At 47.9% G+C, this 18,093-nt stretch overlaps 1 protein-coding gene across 1 annotated transcript; it reads left to right on the top strand.

Annotated features, from left to right (window-relative positions):
* Positions 1-1,546: 1,546 nt before the first annotated feature.
* foxn2a (forkhead box N2a) lies at positions 1,547-14,122 on the top strand (the record flags this gene model as incomplete). Its single annotated transcript, XM_080848952.1, has 5 exons — positions 1,547-2,134; positions 9,945-10,069; positions 10,587-10,636; positions 12,708-12,776; positions 13,635-14,122. The coding sequence occupies 5 exons, from the start codon at positions 1,547-1,549 to the stop codon at positions 14,120-14,122; spliced, it is 1,320 nt and encodes a 439-aa protein (XP_080705078.1).
* Positions 14,123-18,093: the final 3,971 nt, after the last annotated feature.

Genomic DNA, 18,093 nt, shown 5'->3' with positions numbered 1-18,093 from the left:
CATTTCACACCTAGACGGAACCGTGGCAGGTGCGCTGCGTTCTCTTTCTTTCTTTTTCTTTTTTTCTTCTGCTCCTTCAGTCTCTGTGCAGTGGTGGTCTCTCTCTCTCCCTCAGTCTCTGTGCAGTGGAGGTCTCTCTCTCCCTCAGTCTCTGTGCAGTGGAGGTCTCTCTCTCTCCCTCAGTCTCTGTGCAGTGAAGGTCTCTCTCTCTCCCTCAGTCTCTATGCAGTCTCTGTGCAGTGGAGGTCTCTCTCTCTCCCTCAGTCTCTGTGCAGTGAAGGTCTCTTCTCTCCCTCAGTCTCTGTGCAGTGAAGGTCTCTTCTCTCCCTCAGTCTGTGCAGTGGAGGTCTCTCTCTCTCCCTCAGTCTCTATGCAGTCTCTGTGCAGTGAAGGTCTCTTCTCTCCCTCAGTCTCTGTGCAGTGAAGGTCTCTTCTCTCCCTCAGTCTCTATGCAGTCTCTGTGCAGTGAAGGTCTCTTCTCTCCCTCAGTCTCTGTGCAGTGAAGGTCTCTCTCTCTCTCCCTCAGTCTCTGTGCAGTGAAGGTCTCTTCTCTCTCTCAGTTTCTGTGTAGTAGAGGTCTCTCTTCTCTCCCTCAGTCTCTGTGCAGTGAAGGTCTCTCTCCCTCAGTCTCTGTGTAATAGAGCTCTCTCTCTTTCTCCCTCAGTCTCTGTGCAGTGAAGGTCTCCTCTCTCCCTCAGTCTCTATGCAGTGAAGGTCTCTTCTCTCCCTCAGTCTGTGCAGTGGAGGTCTCTCTCTCTCCCTCAGTCTCTATGCAGTCTCTGTGCAGTGAAGGTCTCTCTCCCTCAGTCTCTGTGTAATAGAGCTCTCTCTCTTTCTCCCTCAGTCTCTGTGCAGTGAAGGTCTCTTCTCTCCCTCAGTCTCTGTGCAGTGAAGGTCTCTTCTCTCCCTCAGTCTCTGTGCAGTGAAGGTCTCTTCTCTCCCTCAGTCTCTATGCAGTAGAGGTCTCCTCTCTCCACCCAGAGGCTGCTGCGGCTGACCTCTCTCCTCGTACAGTAGAGAGTGCGAGGCTTGCCTCTGGAAACCCCTTCATTAATGTGAAGCATCCTTCCCCTCTCTCATCTCGCTGCCCTCCCCTCTCGTCTCAGTTATGGCCTCTTGGTTGCAGTGGCTCGTTTCGTGCTCGTCAGAGGCTAACGAGCAGCTGCGCGGAGATTTGAAAGCGAGGTAGGCGGCGATTGAGAGGCCGAGAGAGGGAGTCATCCCGGGCCACTCGAACAGGACCCCTTAAGGAGAGCCTTCTGCTTAAGACTGGAGAGGAGAGGAGAGGAGAGGAGAGGCTTCTCTAATGCTGACGAAGGGGCCGAATATGATGGCTGAGAACTAATGTCACTGTTACTAAGTGGTGTAGGGAGCATTATCCCCTTACTGACTTACCATAGCTAGCCTAAACAATGCAATGTTTTCACAGCCTTGTTAAACACCGTTTAATTTTGCATGTGGTACATTTTAAAACCCATTAACCCATTTTGTCTTCTTTCTCCCCGTCCTTTCTTCTTCTTGTGCTCCTGCAGACCGTCTTGGTTTAATGGGTCCAATCATCGGGATGTCTCCGGATAAGAAAGCCGAGAGCCCTGGGGTGGAGGTGGAGGAGCGAGCGGGGCTGCGGGGCCCGTGGGGAGGCGCGGGTACGCTGCCCGAGGCCGAGTGTGCCTCCAGCCCGCTGGCCACGCGGCTCGACCAGGCGGCGGCCGACGAGGAGCTCACCAACCTCAACTGGCTCCACGAGAACCTGCTGCAGAACTTCACGCTGGGCACGCCAGGCGAGGCCACGCCCGGCGGAGGCAGCCCGCTCTTCGACATCGAGGGCGACCCCGCCGGCCCACTGGCGTCCTCGTCCGCCTCGTCTTCGTCATCGTCGTCATCCTCCACGGGCGCTGGCCGGGGTGCGGAGCGGGACTCCGTGAAGTCCAAGCCCCCCTTCTCGTTCTCGCTGCTCATCTACATGGCCATCGAGCACTCGCCAAGCAAGTCGCTGCCCGTCAAGGACATCTACGGCTGGATCCTCGAGCACTTCCCTTACTTCTCCAGCGCCCCCACTGGCTGGAAGAACTCGGTGCGCCACAACCTGTCCCTCAACAAATGCTTCCGCAAAGTGGAGAAGAGCCTCGGGAAGGTGAGTGGAGCCAGACCCTATTAATTCCCATCCCTCTCTATGAGGAGGGAGAAGAAGAAGAAGAAGAAGGATAGGGGCTTTGGCAGCTACAGTGGCATGCTTGTGATCGGATTCCCTTTCTAAAACCGATTATGGCTTCCACTTCTATTTCTATTGATTGCCACACACCATTGAGTCAAGGCCCCTACTGTAGTCTTATGAGTGTAGAGAGAGAGAACTGGAGAGCTGTGCTGTGGGAAGTGTTTTTGTGACCTTTCCATTGGAAGACATTAGAAGGTCTGTAGGTTTCAAGATGACTCACGTGGTGGTAGTGTAGATGATTCTGTGCTTGTGGTGAGTGAGTATAGTGGGTCGGAGTTGATGTGAGATGGAGGTGACTGTATGAAGGGTTCCGGCTGATCCTTTAAAAGTCTTAAAAGGCTTTGAATTCATTAATTTATCTAAAATTAGGCATAATTGGTATTGAAGTGTCTTAAATCAATCTCTCAAAAGTCATTAAAATGTGAAGACATGGAAAGTAGGAAAGTATTTCTAATATTAATATTTTGTTTGCGGCTAGCATGCTAAGAGCAGAGGCACTGTCTGCTAGCTAGCGAGGACATGGGGAATTGCAAATGAAACCGCTGAAACCGGTACCAGTCAATGTATTTGGTCCACTTGCATGGTGATAAGACGGCCTATATCAGCAGGTTTGGATCTCAGATCAGCTTGTTGCGGACGCTAACAAGGACGGGTTTGTTTTCATGTTTGAGGAGAGCCTCAACCAAACCACTAAAACCACACAACTGGATCTGAATATTGGTGCCAAGATCAAGATGATGTTTTTTTTCTTCAATTTTGGTTATTGTAAAGTTGGTCTTAAGTTTCATTCCAAGTGGCATTAAAACATTTCTTACATTTAAATTGCCTAAAGCTGTAGGAACCCTGCGCATAGAATCTTCTGCTGGTGTAGAGGTCGAGAGAGGTCCTGGTCCGTGTAACATTCAAACGTGGCTATTGACAGCAAACACGTGTGTCTTTTTTTGATGGCTTTTTTTGATGACAGTTTGTGGCATAGAAGCATACATTACAGGCAGTTTAAGTTAATCTCAAGCAGAGTTATTTTAGTGTTGACATTTATACTTTTATTTAGTCTTACAGTTTAGTTTTATGATTGCATTAGAGGTTTTAGTTTCATTTTCATTTTGAGGAACTGACTAGTTCTAGTTCTGTTTATATTTACCTTTAATGCTGTCAGGAAAGCCTTGATTTATAGAAACTGAGAAGGTGGAATGGAAAAATGCATGACTCTGAAAATGTATTTATTGAATTCATTGTAGGTCCTTTTTATAAGTCCAGTGTCTCTCTCAAGGAGTCAAACAGAACAGAACAGGACAAAGTGATATAACAACCTTAGTGCAAATCATGGGGGGAAGTGAAAACATCTGATTTGACCTGCAATTCTATTTAGTTCTAGATTGTGTTGCATTGTTTGTTGCAGTTTTTTTTTTAAATTTCAGTTTCAGACATTATTTTGTCACTGCTAGTTTTAGTTTTAGTCTTTGTCAGCTATAATAACCCTGATCCCTGCCTGAACCATCTGCAGTCCTGCTGTTGGAGATGTTAGGGTTGTAGGTGCAGGAGACACTGTCCACATGTTTGCAATGTGCCACTGGTTAGTGTGTGCCACTGGTTAGTGTGTGTCACTGGTGTGTGTGTGCCACTGGTGTGTGTGTGCCACTGGTTAGTGTGTGCCACTGGTGTGTGTGTGTGCCACTGGTTAGTGTGTGCCACTGGTTAGTGTGTGCCACTGGTTAGTGTGTGCCACTGGTGTGTGTGTGCCACTGGTTAGTGTGTGCCACTGGTTAGTGTGTGTGCCACTGGTGTGTGTGTGCGCCACTGGTTAGTGTGTGCCACTGGTTAGTGTGTGCCACTGGTTAGTGTGTGCCAGTGTGGGTCCAGTTGGCCCCTCCACTGCCCTCTCCTCGTCCTAATAAGGCTGGAATCTGGGCAAGGTCAGAGTCCCAGAGGAAACGCAAACACAACCCAGCAAGAGGGCAGTGTTTCTGAGCGGCCACACACACACACACACACACACACACACACAAAACACTGTTTACCCACAAGTGCCGAGAGAGAGACAGAGAGAGAGAACTGTGATAATGAGAAGGCACAAGAGCAGTGGATCAGCAGCGCCCTCGTTGACTGCAGGTGGCTGAAGTCAACCTTGAAAACCGCCAAAGAATAAAAACAAACAGGCACTAGCCCTCCCCCTCTGCAGCTGGCGGGCGGCGCTTCTCACACACACACACACACACACACACACGCCTCTGTGGCTCTGGAGCAGCTCAGCTCTCACTGCTCGTCAGTTTCTCAGCTGTGGAGAACTTTGAACTTGGCCTTTGGCTCATTGAGCAAAGTACAGCTTATCAAAGTTCATGGCTTCTGGTCCCAGGAAACACAACAAGTCACAAGACCTGTGCTCGTGAAGTTGTGTTAGCCCTAGAGAGGGTTCCCTAGACCCGTGCTCGTGAAGTTGTGTTAACCCTAGAGAGGGTTCCCTAGACCCGTGCTCATGAAGTTGTGTTAGCCCTAGAGAGGGTTCCCTAGACCCGTGCTCGTGAAGTTGTGTTAGCCCTAGAGAGGGTTCCCTAGACCCGTGCTCGTGAAGTTGTGTTAGCCCTAGAGAGGGTTCCCTAGACCCGTGCTCGTGAAGTTGTGTTAGCCCTAGAGAGGGTTCCCTAGACCCGTGCTCGTGAAGTTGTGTTAGCCCTAGAGAGGGTTCCCTAGACCCGTGCTCGTGAAGTTGTGTTAGCCCTAGAGAGGGTTCCCTAGACCTGTGCTCTTGAAGTTGTGTTAACCCTAGAGAGGGTTCCCTAGACCTGTGCTCGTGAAGTTGTGTTAACCCTAGAGAGGGTTCCCTAGACCCGTGCTCTTGAAGTTGTGTTAGCCCTAGAGAGGGTTCCCTAGACCCGTGCTCTTGAAGTTGTGTTAACCTAACTCTTCTCCTACTATGGAAAGCAACAACAGCATCTTCAGACATCCCCTGACTCTACTGATCAATATTGATCATAGATCCCTTGTAATATTGATCATTGATTCCTGGTTATAGTGAGTGAGTCCGTCCCCCCTCCCTTAAGCGGTGGACTTCAGAGCCAATAGGACAGGTGGGACATTGTGGACTTCAGAGCCAATAGGACAGGTGGGAGATTGTTGCTGTGGGTTAGGGTTGGCCAGTCATGTAGAGATGGGAGTGGCTAGAATGTTGTAATCGTTTGAGCACCAGTGTTGGTGATACAGCACACACCACACCAGTGTTGGTGATACAGCAGACATCACACCAGTGTTGATACAGCAGACATCACACCAGTGTTGGTACAGCACACACCACACCAGTGTTGGTGATACAGCAGACATCACACCAGTGTTGGTGATACAGCAGACATCACACCAGTGTTGGTGATACAGCAGACATCACACCAGTGTTGGTGATACAGCAGACATCACACCAGTGTTGGTGATACAGCAGACATCACACCAGTGTTGGTGATACAGCACACACCACACCAGTGTTGATACAGCAGACATCACACCAGTGTTGGTACAGCACACACCACACCAGTGTTGGTGATACAGCAGACATCACACCAGTGTTGGTGATACAGCAGACATCACACCAGTGTTGGTGATACAGCAGACATCACACCAGTGTTGGTGATACAGCAGACATCACACCAGTGTTGGTGATACAGCACACACCACACCAGTGTTGGTGATACAGCAGACATCACACCAGTGTTGGTGATACAGCAGACATCACACCAGTGTTGGTGATACAGCAGACATCACACCAGTGTTGGTGATACAGCAGACATCACACCAGTGTTGGTGATACAGCAGACGTCAAAACGTGATTTTCTCCCCCTGAGCTTTCCACAGAAGCAGAGACACGTCTTTTTGAAAAGGCATAAACTGAAACCAGAGCGTTTGTTGGGCTGTTGTGAGCCGGTGAATGCACTCAGACCTGGCACAACACCTAAAACTGAGTCACCGAAAGCACTGGGGGCTGCCGCCGTGACCGACCAGGGGACTGATATTTTCCCAGCCCAGGAGAGGCCAGTGGCTAGCGGTAGCAGCTAGCATCCTCACTGTGCCACGCCGTGCCGCACCACACCGCACCGCGCCGCGTTGCACCGCTCCATCCCAGCCAACCCCATCCGTCTGCCGAGTGAGCAGCGCTGTGGGTTTCAAATGACACTGCCTGGTTTTGGTTGCCGCGGCAACGCTTCCTCCTTCCTGTTTATGAGTCGACTGGTAATCTGAGTCAAGGTTATATTTCTCCCCCCTCTCCAGACACTTATCTCCCTCTCTCTTTCTCTTTCTCTTTCTCTTCCCTCCTCTCTTTTTTTGTTATCTTTAATCCTTCCTCATTCTGTACCGTCTCTGTCCATCTCTTTAACACAAGTCCCTGTCTCTCTTTCCCTTCACGTGTCTTCTCGGTCTGTTTTCCACTCATCCTCCCTCCCTCCCTCTTTCTTCATCTCGAGCTCTACCCCTCCCTTTCTCTCTGTTTCCCTCCCGCAACCTCCCACTCCTCACAGGACTGGAAAAGCACAGAAAGATAAATGATAAGAACACTGCACTCTCTGGCACACACACACACTGCACTCTCTGGCACACACACACACTGCACTCTCTGACACACACACACACACACACACACACACACACACTGCACTCTCTGGCACACACACACACACACACACACACTGCACTCTCTGGCACACACACACACACACACACACACACACACACACACACTGCACTCTCTGGCAAACACACAAACCACAAACAAAAAACACAGTTTCCAACCATAAAACCCTTTTCTTCTGATGAGCATCAGCATATATTTCATGCACATTTGCAACCGAGTACAGCTGCTCCTTTGGTATCGCGCAGTCATACACCGCGTGGATGAAACGCCCCGAACATGCATAACAGTCATACACCGCGTGGATGAAACGCCCCGAACATGCATAACAGTCATACACCGCGTGGATGAAACGCCCCGAACATGCATAACAGTCATACGCCGGTGGATGAAACGCCCCGAACATGCATAACAGTCATACGCCGGTGGATGAAACGCCCCGAACATGCATAACAGTCATACACCGCGTGGATGAAACGCCCCGAACATGCATAACAGTCATACACCGCGTGGATGAAACGCCCCGAACATGCATAACAGTCATACACCACGTGGATGAAACGCCCCGAACATGCATAACAGTCATACACCACGTGGATGAAACGCCCCGAACATGCATAACAGTCATACGCCGGTGGATGAAACGCCCCGAACATGCATAACAGGAGATGCAGTCTAGCCCTCCACCATCTTTTTCCTAAACAGTGGATTGAGTTGAGGCATGACTCCCTGAGCCCCAGGATGAGAACATAAACCTGACCCCCCCACCCACCCCCAGCCTGTGAGGCCTCTTGTCAAACGTAGTGTTTGTCTACGTCTCCGCGCCTAAACCCACACGAATCCAGCGGCTGGGTTTCTCCCACGTCTCGCCCGCTAATGTGACCGCATCATGAGTCACTTGGCTGCTGCCCCTCTGTGTGTATACAGCAGCCAGTCTGCAGTGGCCAACCCCTCTGTGTGTATACAGCAGCTACCCTGCAGTGGCCAACCCCTCTGTGTGTATACAGCAGCTACCCTGCAGTGGCCAACCCCTCTGTGTGTATACAGCAGCCAACCCCTCTGTGTGTATACAGCAGCCAGTCTGCAGCAGCCAACCCCTCTGTGTGTATACAGCAGCCAGTCTGCAGTGGCCAACCCCTCTGTGTGTCTACAGCAGCCAACCCCTCTGTGTGTATACAGCAGCCAGTCTGCAGCAGCCAACCCCTCTGTGTGTATACAGCAGCCACCCTGCAGTGGCCAACCCCTCTGTGTGTATACAGCAGCTACCCTGCAGTGGCCAACCCCTCTGTGTGTATACAGCAGCTACCCTGCAGTGGCCAACCCCTCTGTGTGTATACAGCAGCCAGTCTGCAGTGGCCAACCCCTCTGTGTGTATACAGCAGCCAGTCTGCAGTGGCCAACCCCTCTGTGTGTATACAGCAGCCAGTCTGCAGTGGCCAACCCCTCTGTGTGTATACAGCAGCCAGTCTGCAGTGGCCAACCCCTCTGTGTGTATACAGCAGCCAGTCTGCAGTGGCCAACCCCTCTGTGTGTATACAGCAGCCAGTCTGCAGTGGCCAACCCCTCTGTGTGTATACAGCAGCCAGTCTGCAGTGGCCAACCCCTCTGTGTGTATACAGCAGCCAGTCTGCAGTGGCCAACCCCTCTGTGTGTATACAGCAGCCAACCCCTCTGTGTGTATACAGCATCCAGCCCCTCTGTGTGTATACAGCATCCAGCCCCTCTGTGTGTATACAGCATCCAGCCCCTCTGTGTGTCTACAGCATCCAACCCCTCTGTGTGTATACAGCAGCCACCCTGCAGTGGCCAACCCCACTCACATTGATGCTCCGGCGGGGAAGCTAAGGCTTGTGGTCGTGGTCGTGCTGTAGTCAGCCACCAAAGCCTTTGCCTTGTTCATGAGAGGGGGACATTACTGGCCGTCATCAGCAGTAAGCTGACGGGGTGACGAAAGGGAGACGCTTGAATAGGGGGACATGTGATACGTGACGAAGGGCCTGGCGTGGTTTGAATAGGGGGACATGTGATGAAGGGCCTGTCGTGGTTTGATGATTTACACAGGTGATCATAGTTGGAAATGGAATGCTGTGTTGAAAAGGGAGTGTTGATCGTACTAACCTTATGTCATGTTCATCACATATACCATAAACATAATGTATGCACTCGTATGATACATGCTTTTTAGGTGTATACACGTATGTTTGCAGTTTAGTGTTTAAATGCGCATCATATAGACGTTTGACCAAAACACTAGGGGTGGGAATCTCTTGGCACCTCACGATTCGATTCGAAATCGATTCAGAGGTCAACGATTCGATTTAAAATCGATTATCGATTATCGATTTAAAATCGATTTTGTAATTTAAAAAAAAACTTTTACACATCCATTTTATGTTGAAATGCAAGCTGCATCGACTATTGCATTGCTCATAGAAAGTCAAAATTGTGACCATTAATAGCTTTTACTCTAATAAAGCAAATAGCGAAGGTAATTCATCTGTTGATTTTCTTCAATTTAGACTCTGAGTTGCAAACTCAAATGATTCAATAGTCAAAAAAAAACCGATTATCAATTCTAAACCGATAAAACGATTATCAATCCATTTCGACTTTTAAAACATTTGAGTTTGCTACTTAGAGTCTTTGCTACACTTCCTACTTTGTGTTTGATAATTAAAGAAAATCAACAGATGAATTACCTTCTCTATTTTTTATGAGAGAAAAAGCTTTTCCTTGTCACAATTTTGACTTTCTATGAACAATCCAATAATCGATGCAGCTTGCATTTCAACATAAAATGGATGTGTTGGATGGATGTGTTTTTTTTTTTTTAAATTACAAACTCGATTATGAACTTTTTTGAATCGAGACAGAATCGTTTTAGAGAGAATCGATTAAAATCGAATAATCGATTTTTTTCCCCCACCCCTACAAAACACCTTTCACTTTCACCACATACAAAGCATGAGATCTGCTGACTGCTCTGGTGTATTGGGTTTGAGTCTTTATCAGGGCTTTACCACAATATGAAAATAAATTATTACAACATGCTGTAACTAATGTCTGCTTTGTGTGTGTGTGTGTGTGCGTGTGTGTGTGCTCACTCACTCACTCACTCAGGTGAACGGGAAGGGCTCTCTGTGGTGTGTTGACCCAGAGTACCGGCCCAACCTGATCCAGGCCTTAAAAAAGCAGCACTTCCCTACCGCACACGCCTTCTGTACACCACCCGCCTCCCCGCCCAGGTAAGTCACACACACACACACACACACACACACACACACACACACACACACACACACACACACACACAGGTAAGTCAAACACACACACACACACACACAGGTAAGTCAAACACACACACACACAGACAATCAAATAATACTTAGCCTATTTACACACACCACACAATCAAATAATACTCAGCCTATTTACACAGGAACAACCCAAGAGGTGCCAGTAAATAGCCTCATAGTTAAACCCCTTGAAAAATAAATGCCTTGAGAGCTGTTTGTGTAAGAAAATGCTTTTCTTTGTGTATTCACTGTCCTCAAATACACACACAAACACACACACAGTGTTTGTTCAAACAGGCTGAAATGGTCAAAAGATGTCACAGTGCTGTCTTGACAACAAAGCTGGTGTGTTTTGATCTTTCTCCTCTGTTGCCCTCAAGTGCTCACTCTTTCTCTTTATCTTGCCTGGGTGTGTGTGTGTGTGTGTGTGTGTGTGTGTGTGTGTGTGTGTGTGTTTTTCTGACAGTGCCTCCTCGCCCCCACGCCACCTCCTCCTGCAGGGCTGCTCGCTCAAAGGTGAGTCTCTCCCCTCTCCCTCCTCCTCTCTCTCTCTCTCCCTCCTTCCCTCTCTCCCTCCTCCTTTCTCCCTCCTCCTCTCCTCTTTCCCTCCTCCTCCCCTTTTCTGTCTTCACCTCCCTCTGCTTTCACCTCCTTTTCTTTTTTGTATTCCTTTCTGTCCTCAACCATCTTTACTTTTTATGTTTCCATCTTTTCGTCCTCTGCCTTTCATCTACTCTTTTTTTTATTATTAGTTAGTAGTATTTCTTTCTCTTCCCCTCTCCTCTTCTCCTCCCCTCTCCTCTCCTCCTCCCCTCTCCTTGGCTCAGGTGTTTGGGAGCGCCGGGCCGAAGCTCCCGCTTGCGTTTGCTAATTAAGACACACAGCATGTAGATCCGTGCATCTGTGCCCGTTCTGGAAGCGAGCGCAAGTGGCCTCATTTAGACTGAGCTGCAGATAGAGGAGTATCACCACATAGTTCAGACACATTAACAGTATGCTCAGATCCAGTCACGAGTGCCGTTATCGGCCTGGTAGTTCAGACACATTAACAGTATGCTCAGGTTGGGTTGGGGATTGGGGTGTGGCAGTGGTTGTGTTGATCCATGCATATGATTGTTCATATTTGATTTGTCTTATGTGTTTATGCTGACTGTGAGGTTTTTGTTTGTTTTTCCGTCGGCATTGCAGGTCATGTTTACCAGTGTACACAGCCATGGTGTTCATTCACATATACCATAGAGACACAGAAAGACACACACACACACACACACACACACATAAAAACGCTGCTCATTCACATATACCATACACACACACACACACACACACACACATAAAAACGCTGCTCATGCACATATACCACACACACACACACATACACACTTACACATAACCCTGCTCTTGCACATAAACATACACATACAAACAAACACACACACACAACGCTACTCTCTCCACTGGTAATGTTTCATTTAGTGCACAGGGGGAACGCTGTCTGTCTGTCTCCCTTCCCCACTGCTGCGTTTTCCATCCGTTCACATCGCTGTCTCTCTCTCTCTCTCACTCTCTCTCATCCCCTTACTTTCTCCCCTCTGCTGTAACCTTGACTACGGAGGCTGTGGTGTTCTGCTCTCCACTCTTGTCTTGTTGGCAATGAATAATTCAGGTGCCTTGAAGTGTGGCACACACACACACACTGGCACACAAGCACTCGTACACACATCAAGTATGTCAAAGCCACTATGTATGTTTGTACACTATGGCTGCAACTTCTCCAGATGTACTCGATTCATCTGTTGATTATTATTATCATTTTTTCTTTCTATAAATTGATAAGCTGAATACTTTAAAAAATAAAATCCTATATAATTTAAGATCCTCATGCACACAGCCACACCGCTGCTGAAACCAGTCCTAGCGGAAGCAGGTGACACGGTGCAAAGAATCCAGCCCAATTTCACATTTTGTTATCACACAATTTAGGCTCAGCATCTGTAACAAGATGAAACTCCAAGTTGCTTTCCCATAACTAACGGTCTCCAAGTGCATATAGCATATAAGCAACTTTATTAGCCTTTATGAACCATGGGCAAGCAGCTTATCACTGTCAAATTGGATGTCCATTTGGCTTGTTTGGATCAAAAGTCGAAAGTGTGGGGTAATTACATGAACAATGGGGAATTAGTGATAAAAATGGGGAAGGTTTGAGCTTGAATATCATCAGAAGCAGCAGCTGCAGCTCATCGCATCGCTAATGGTAATGGATTTGGTTTGGAGTCTAAAGCAGCGATGGTTCCTATTCAAACACCTGTAGCAGATGTTCTCCCTAGCTGGTCCCTGTCTGCATTTGACGGCCCTCACAGCAGAGGCCAGGGTTGGGTTGGGTGAAATGATCCTAAATGGTTTGGCTTGCTGGTGTTGCCCCATCATTTTATTTTATTTTATTTTTTTCCACTGTCATTACATCAAAGTGATGTACTCTAGCTACTCCATAGACACACACACACACACACACACACACACACACACACACACACACACACAAACAGCAGAAGCTTGACTCCATGCATGTTCTCTCCTTTTCCAGAATCTGACATTGATGCTGCCACTGCCATGATGCTCTTAAACTCGGCCCCCGGCCACCACTCCGACCGATGTAAGAGAAGCCATCCATTCATTCTTCCTCTTCTCTCTCTCTCTCTCTCTCTCTCTCTGTTCTGACTCTGCCACCTCACCCTCTCTTTTACATGTACCTTCTTGCCTGCATTAAACGCATGCTGCCATGTTCGTCCTTATTTTAACATTGCACATCTTTGTATCCACTTGTTTGTTCTCCAAGTGGCTCCAGACTCTGGCGGTGTGTTGGTTTTGTGTGGTGCTAAAGAGTTTTAAATATAGACGCCTAAGAACGTCACAGTGTCACACCCCCCCCCCCCCCTTTCAGAGAGTAACTGTACGTCACAGTGTCACACACACCCCCCCCCCCCCCCCTCTCAGAGAGTAACTGTACGTCACAGTGTCACACCCCCCCCCCCCCTCTCAGAGAGTAACTGTACGTCACAGTGTCACAGACACCCCCCCTCTCAGAGAGTTACTGTACGTCACAGTGTCACACCCCTCCTCTCAGAGCGTAACTGTACGTCACAGGCCTCTTAGCGTCATAAGTGCCTCATTAAGGCAGCTTTTAGCCTTCATTGCCATAGGTGTTCATTTGGGCCAAGAAGCTGATAAGGTCCTGAGCCAAAAGCAGGCATGCCAGCTCCCACAGCTGATGGCATATATTGATTGGCACCATGGCGCTGTGGTAGGTGCCAGGCTGGCACTCTGTTTCCAGATGATGGATTCATTTCAGTCGAGTCAGGGCTCCAACCAACCACGCTGCCCTTATGTGTAGAGTTCAAGACTGCAGATCATTTGGGTGATTATTTCCAACTTACAGCTGATGCCTCGTCTCTCTGCTCCTTCTCTGCTCCTTCTCTGTCTCTCTGTCTCTGCCCTCTCCTCCCCGTCTCAGGTGGTGCTGACGGTCCGCTGGACCTGTCCCGTCCAGACTCCATGCTGGTGAGCAGCGACCCCAAACAGGACCACAATTACAGCAGCAATCCTGTGCAGCGCTGCTCCTCACCCTCCTCCTCTTCTTCCTCCTCCTCCTCCTCCTCCTCGCTCTCCTCCCTGGACGAGAGCAGCCGGGCCAACCACCACCACCGCCGCCGCCAGCCTCACCGTGCCGGCAGTGAGGGTTTCCATAGCGATGAGGACTCGGAACCGGAGCCGGAGCTGGAGACCGACGCCAAGCAGCAGGGGAGCCCCCTCAGGCGGCCCTCGCCCCCTCCCTCGCTGAAGCCCCCGGCCAGCAAGCGAGCGCGGCGCGAGGCCAAGGCGGAGCTGGACGAGGAGCTGAAGGAGGCGGCCGGCTCCCTGCTGCACCTGGCCGGCATCCGCCCCTGCCTGGAGGCCACCTCCAAACACGCCGCCAAGAGCAAAACACTGGGCAGGAAGTGATGCCTAGAGTGGGCAGGAAGTGAGGCGTAGAGTGTGCGCTCCACCAAACCTTAGTCCTGAAGACGCGGTCTCTTCCCACCATCTACCCCTCTGTGTTTCTATGTTTCTCTCTTATGCCTCTGTCACTTTCACTCCGTGTAAACTCTGTGTCTTGGTGTGCCTCCTCCCTTCTCCTCTGGTCCGTGAATTGTCAATTTTTTTTTTTGAACATTACTAAAAATCAAGAAAGAACGAACAGAACGAATGGAAATAGCCACTCACTCACCTAGCTCCACAACAACAACAACGACGGCAATAGTACCATTCACGCAGGAGAACAAAGCCATACAGGAACTTGTGTGAGGGACCGTAAAAGACATTGACACCTATCCAAGACGTCCCATCTGCTTTTGATGGGTTTCACGTTACCAGAGTTTTAAGGATAGTATTTCTTTTTTGTGCTTTTCATTTTGGTTTCATTTTTCAAAAAAGATGGACATCAAGATGTTGCATGCTTCCTCTTCCAATCGGTGTCCTCTTCCAAGTGAATCTATTTATACAGAGAATGAGTGCATGTCTGTATTATATAAAACTAACTTCTCCTGACCACTGTTCATTTTCCATTACCCAGGCTAAGGAAGAAAAGAGACAAAAAAATGTTTAAAAAAAAGTGAAAAGTGACCACCATTTTTTTTTCTTTCTCCGAAGTGTACTGCCTCACCTCCCCCACATACCCCTAAAATATGAGATGCAATAATTATAATCACAAAAAACCTTTAACCCTCTACTGGTCTGGGTTGAGAATGTCACTGTCCTGGACTGTTGATGTCAGAAAAAAATGTCTCTCTGTGGTATTTTTTTTCTTCTGTTTTTCGCTTTGGATCTACAGCTCCCTTTCGGTGGCTACGGGTCGAGCTCACGGCGGCCAACAATCACAGTGTATCCATGGAGATCACAGTTTATCCATGGAGATCACAGTGTATCCATGGAGATCACAGTGTATCCATGGAGATCACAGTGTATCCATGGAGATCACAGTGTATCCATGGAGATCACAGTGTATCCATGGAGATGGAGATCACAGCGTAACCATGGAGATCACAGTGTATCCATGGAGAGCAGCTCTCAGACACTCAATAGACTTGATGGGCGGGCGGGGTGGGGTGGGGGGGACAGCAGAAACTCTGAATGAACTGCCACTGCATGGAGCCCTCGCTTAGAGGAGTCGGGGACAGAGAGGGCCAATTCTGCCCGCTCCAGCTGAGAAGATCCTTTTCTGCTCTGGGTGGGAATCCCCTGTCTGCCCTCCCTTTCTTTCTCTCTCTCTCTTTTCTCTTCCTGTTGTCACTGTTTCTTCTCAGTTGTTTTTGTGCAGACTGAGACTGATATTCGTGGCAAACCTCTTTTACTTTGGTTTCTGTGTTAAACCTATGCAAAAACAAAAGGCAACCCTGGTAGCTCTTGTTCAAAAAGTATGACCAATTAACCTTCAGTGTGTGTGTGTGTGTGTGTGTGTGTGTGAGAGAGAGAGTTGTGTTTGAATGGGCCAGTGTACAGAGCAGTCCTGGAGCTAGAGTGTGTCTGTGTGTGTGTGTGTGTGTGTGTGTGTGTGTGTGTGTGTGTGTGTGTGTGTGTGTGTGTGTGTGCGTGTGTGAGCTGCATGACCGGCAGCCTGGACCCACATCTCTCTCTGTTAAATATTCAGCTTTTGTTTTAGGGATTTGTTTGCTCATCCAGTTGGGTCAGAATGGAGGTGGTTAAATGACATTGAGATCACTGCCATGGATCACATTTGTGTAGATGAACGTCAGGGGGGGGGGGCAGGAAGGGAACAGGAGTCGTGTCTCTCTGAAGCCAGAAGAGAATGGGAATCTAGTCGTAGAGAAGAGTAGATTGCACGTGTCACAGTGGAGTTGGGTAAAGACAGAGAGGAAGGAACAGCTTCAGAAGGGGGCTGTCTCTCACTCTCATTGGCCTATCCGAGTGCCCATCGGCACAATAGTGTTTAGTGTCAGATAAATTCCAATAGTCGTGGTTTATTTTGTGCCAAGGAGGGCCTTTGGAAATTCATTATTGTTGCCAAAACCTTTTGATTTAGTGCCATGTACATCTTCTCTGAAGGCTTTGTGATTGGTGGATCAAACTTAAGACAACTGTGCACTTGGTGACGAGCTTTAGAGAGCAGGAAGCCACTGGGTCTGAGCTGCTCAGCGGACGGTCTCAGCATGGAGGCCTGAGGTGGTGTTGAACCCTGTTCTTAGGAATCTGTCGCATAGGTTTCTAGGGTGAAGCCAGTTGTCCTGGTAAGGAGAAATTGTACTTTCTCTCAGTATCGCAATGTCTATACTGCCACAGATCAATGGGTTCACTTCGCGTCATTACATTAGGGTTAGTCAGATGCACTGTTGTTTGGGTGGGGGGTGTTCTCAACCCGAACCATTACTGCCAGGCCTCCTGTTTGTGTTAATAAGCGGGTACTCTAGATGATGAATAAAGCTATTGCTTTAAAACTTTTTTCTTTTCTTTTCTTTTTTTTCAGTCATTTGCCAACGTATTCCAATGAATTTATGTGACCTGATCATCCCGAATGTGTGTGTTGGGTCCCAGATGAACTTATTCCAGAAGAGCCTCTGGAATACTCATTATAGCCTAATTTCTAACCATGTTGTAATTTGATGTTATTTAAGTTAAGGCTAGTTTAACTGCCAACTATTAATTTGTCTGTGCTGCCACATTGCAAATGTATGTTTGCAAATCTGCCAACTTCCAGAGAAATCTAAGTTAGCCTGAGTTAATGGGGATGAAGAACGTGCAGTAAGAGAACGCGGGGCTGTGTGAAGAGGGCTTCGCATTCCGTCTGGCCAGTCTTAATGATGGCTTGGTGATGGGATGGAGGTCAGGGTCTTCATGATGGCTTGATGATGTGATGGAGGTTAGGGTTTGTATTTAAGAGAGAGGACCTCATTAGTGTTTTTCTTATAGATGATGACGTAAGGACTCCATTTCCCAGGAAGCATTGCCCCTCACTCATTAATTGCTTTAATTGACCAGTTGATTAAATTAATAAAACAATGCTTTGAGTTAATAAGATACCCATGTACCATTATGAGGATTATGATGACCCTTTCTCACTTGTGTTTGTCATGTTGAACTAACTTGGGCTGCCAATCCAGTATCAGTTTGCGTCTGTTGTCCGGTGTCTGTCAGAGACAGACAAACCCTTGAGTTTTGTATGCTAACCTCTGTTAATAAAATGTTTATAAAGTTTATTTTCGCCAAAGATATGCAATTGCATTATATATGGTATTACTGAATAAAAATGTTCTTGTTTTAAACAAGCTGTTCCTTTGTCTTTGCATGTAATGTTTATGAAACATAATCTAGGTCTTCTTTAAGGACATAATCTAGGTCATATTAAAGAACATAATCTAGGTTTTATTCAAGGACATAATCTAGGTCATATCAAAGGACATAATCTAGGTCATATTTAAGAAAGTCTGTCTCTGGTCATTTTGATGCATCTTGATGTCCACAGTGGCATCTGTAAGGCATGGCTGTCATAGAGCCTGCTCACCATTCCAGATATTCTCTTTTCTTCGAAAGTTTCCCTGTGAAGTTCAACAGTTAATAAAGAACTTCAGACAGGGTTCTTTTTTTTTGGTCAGACACTGGGGGGCTTGAATAGCAATTTGGCATTTACAGCAATATCCTAAACGGTTGTCAATTGCCACCGTTTGTTTGGACATCCAACTATACAAAGGTGTAAGTGTTAACAATTCGTAAGCAAACCATCTATCTCTTAGACACTCCTGAAGTGTGTAAACACGATTGGGCTCTATTAACCTGACCACCAATTATTTTGTGCGTAGACATTAAAGTTAGGGGTTAACTTAAGTTAGAAAAAAAGCCATGCCTTCGTAATATGGTGTGGACGTGGACACTCCAGGCTCGCATCAAATCTGGGCACAGGTCACTCCTTCCGTTTTTCTGAA

The sequence above is a fragment of the Sprattus sprattus genome, assembly GCF_963457725.1.
Source record: "Sprattus sprattus genome assembly, chromosome: 12".
In the NCBI taxonomy this organism is placed as follows: Eukaryota; Metazoa; Chordata; class Actinopteri; order Clupeiformes; family Clupeidae; genus Sprattus; species Sprattus sprattus.
The sequence above is the reverse complement of the archived record's forward strand: the minus strand, read 5'-3'. Positions and strand labels throughout refer to the sequence as shown.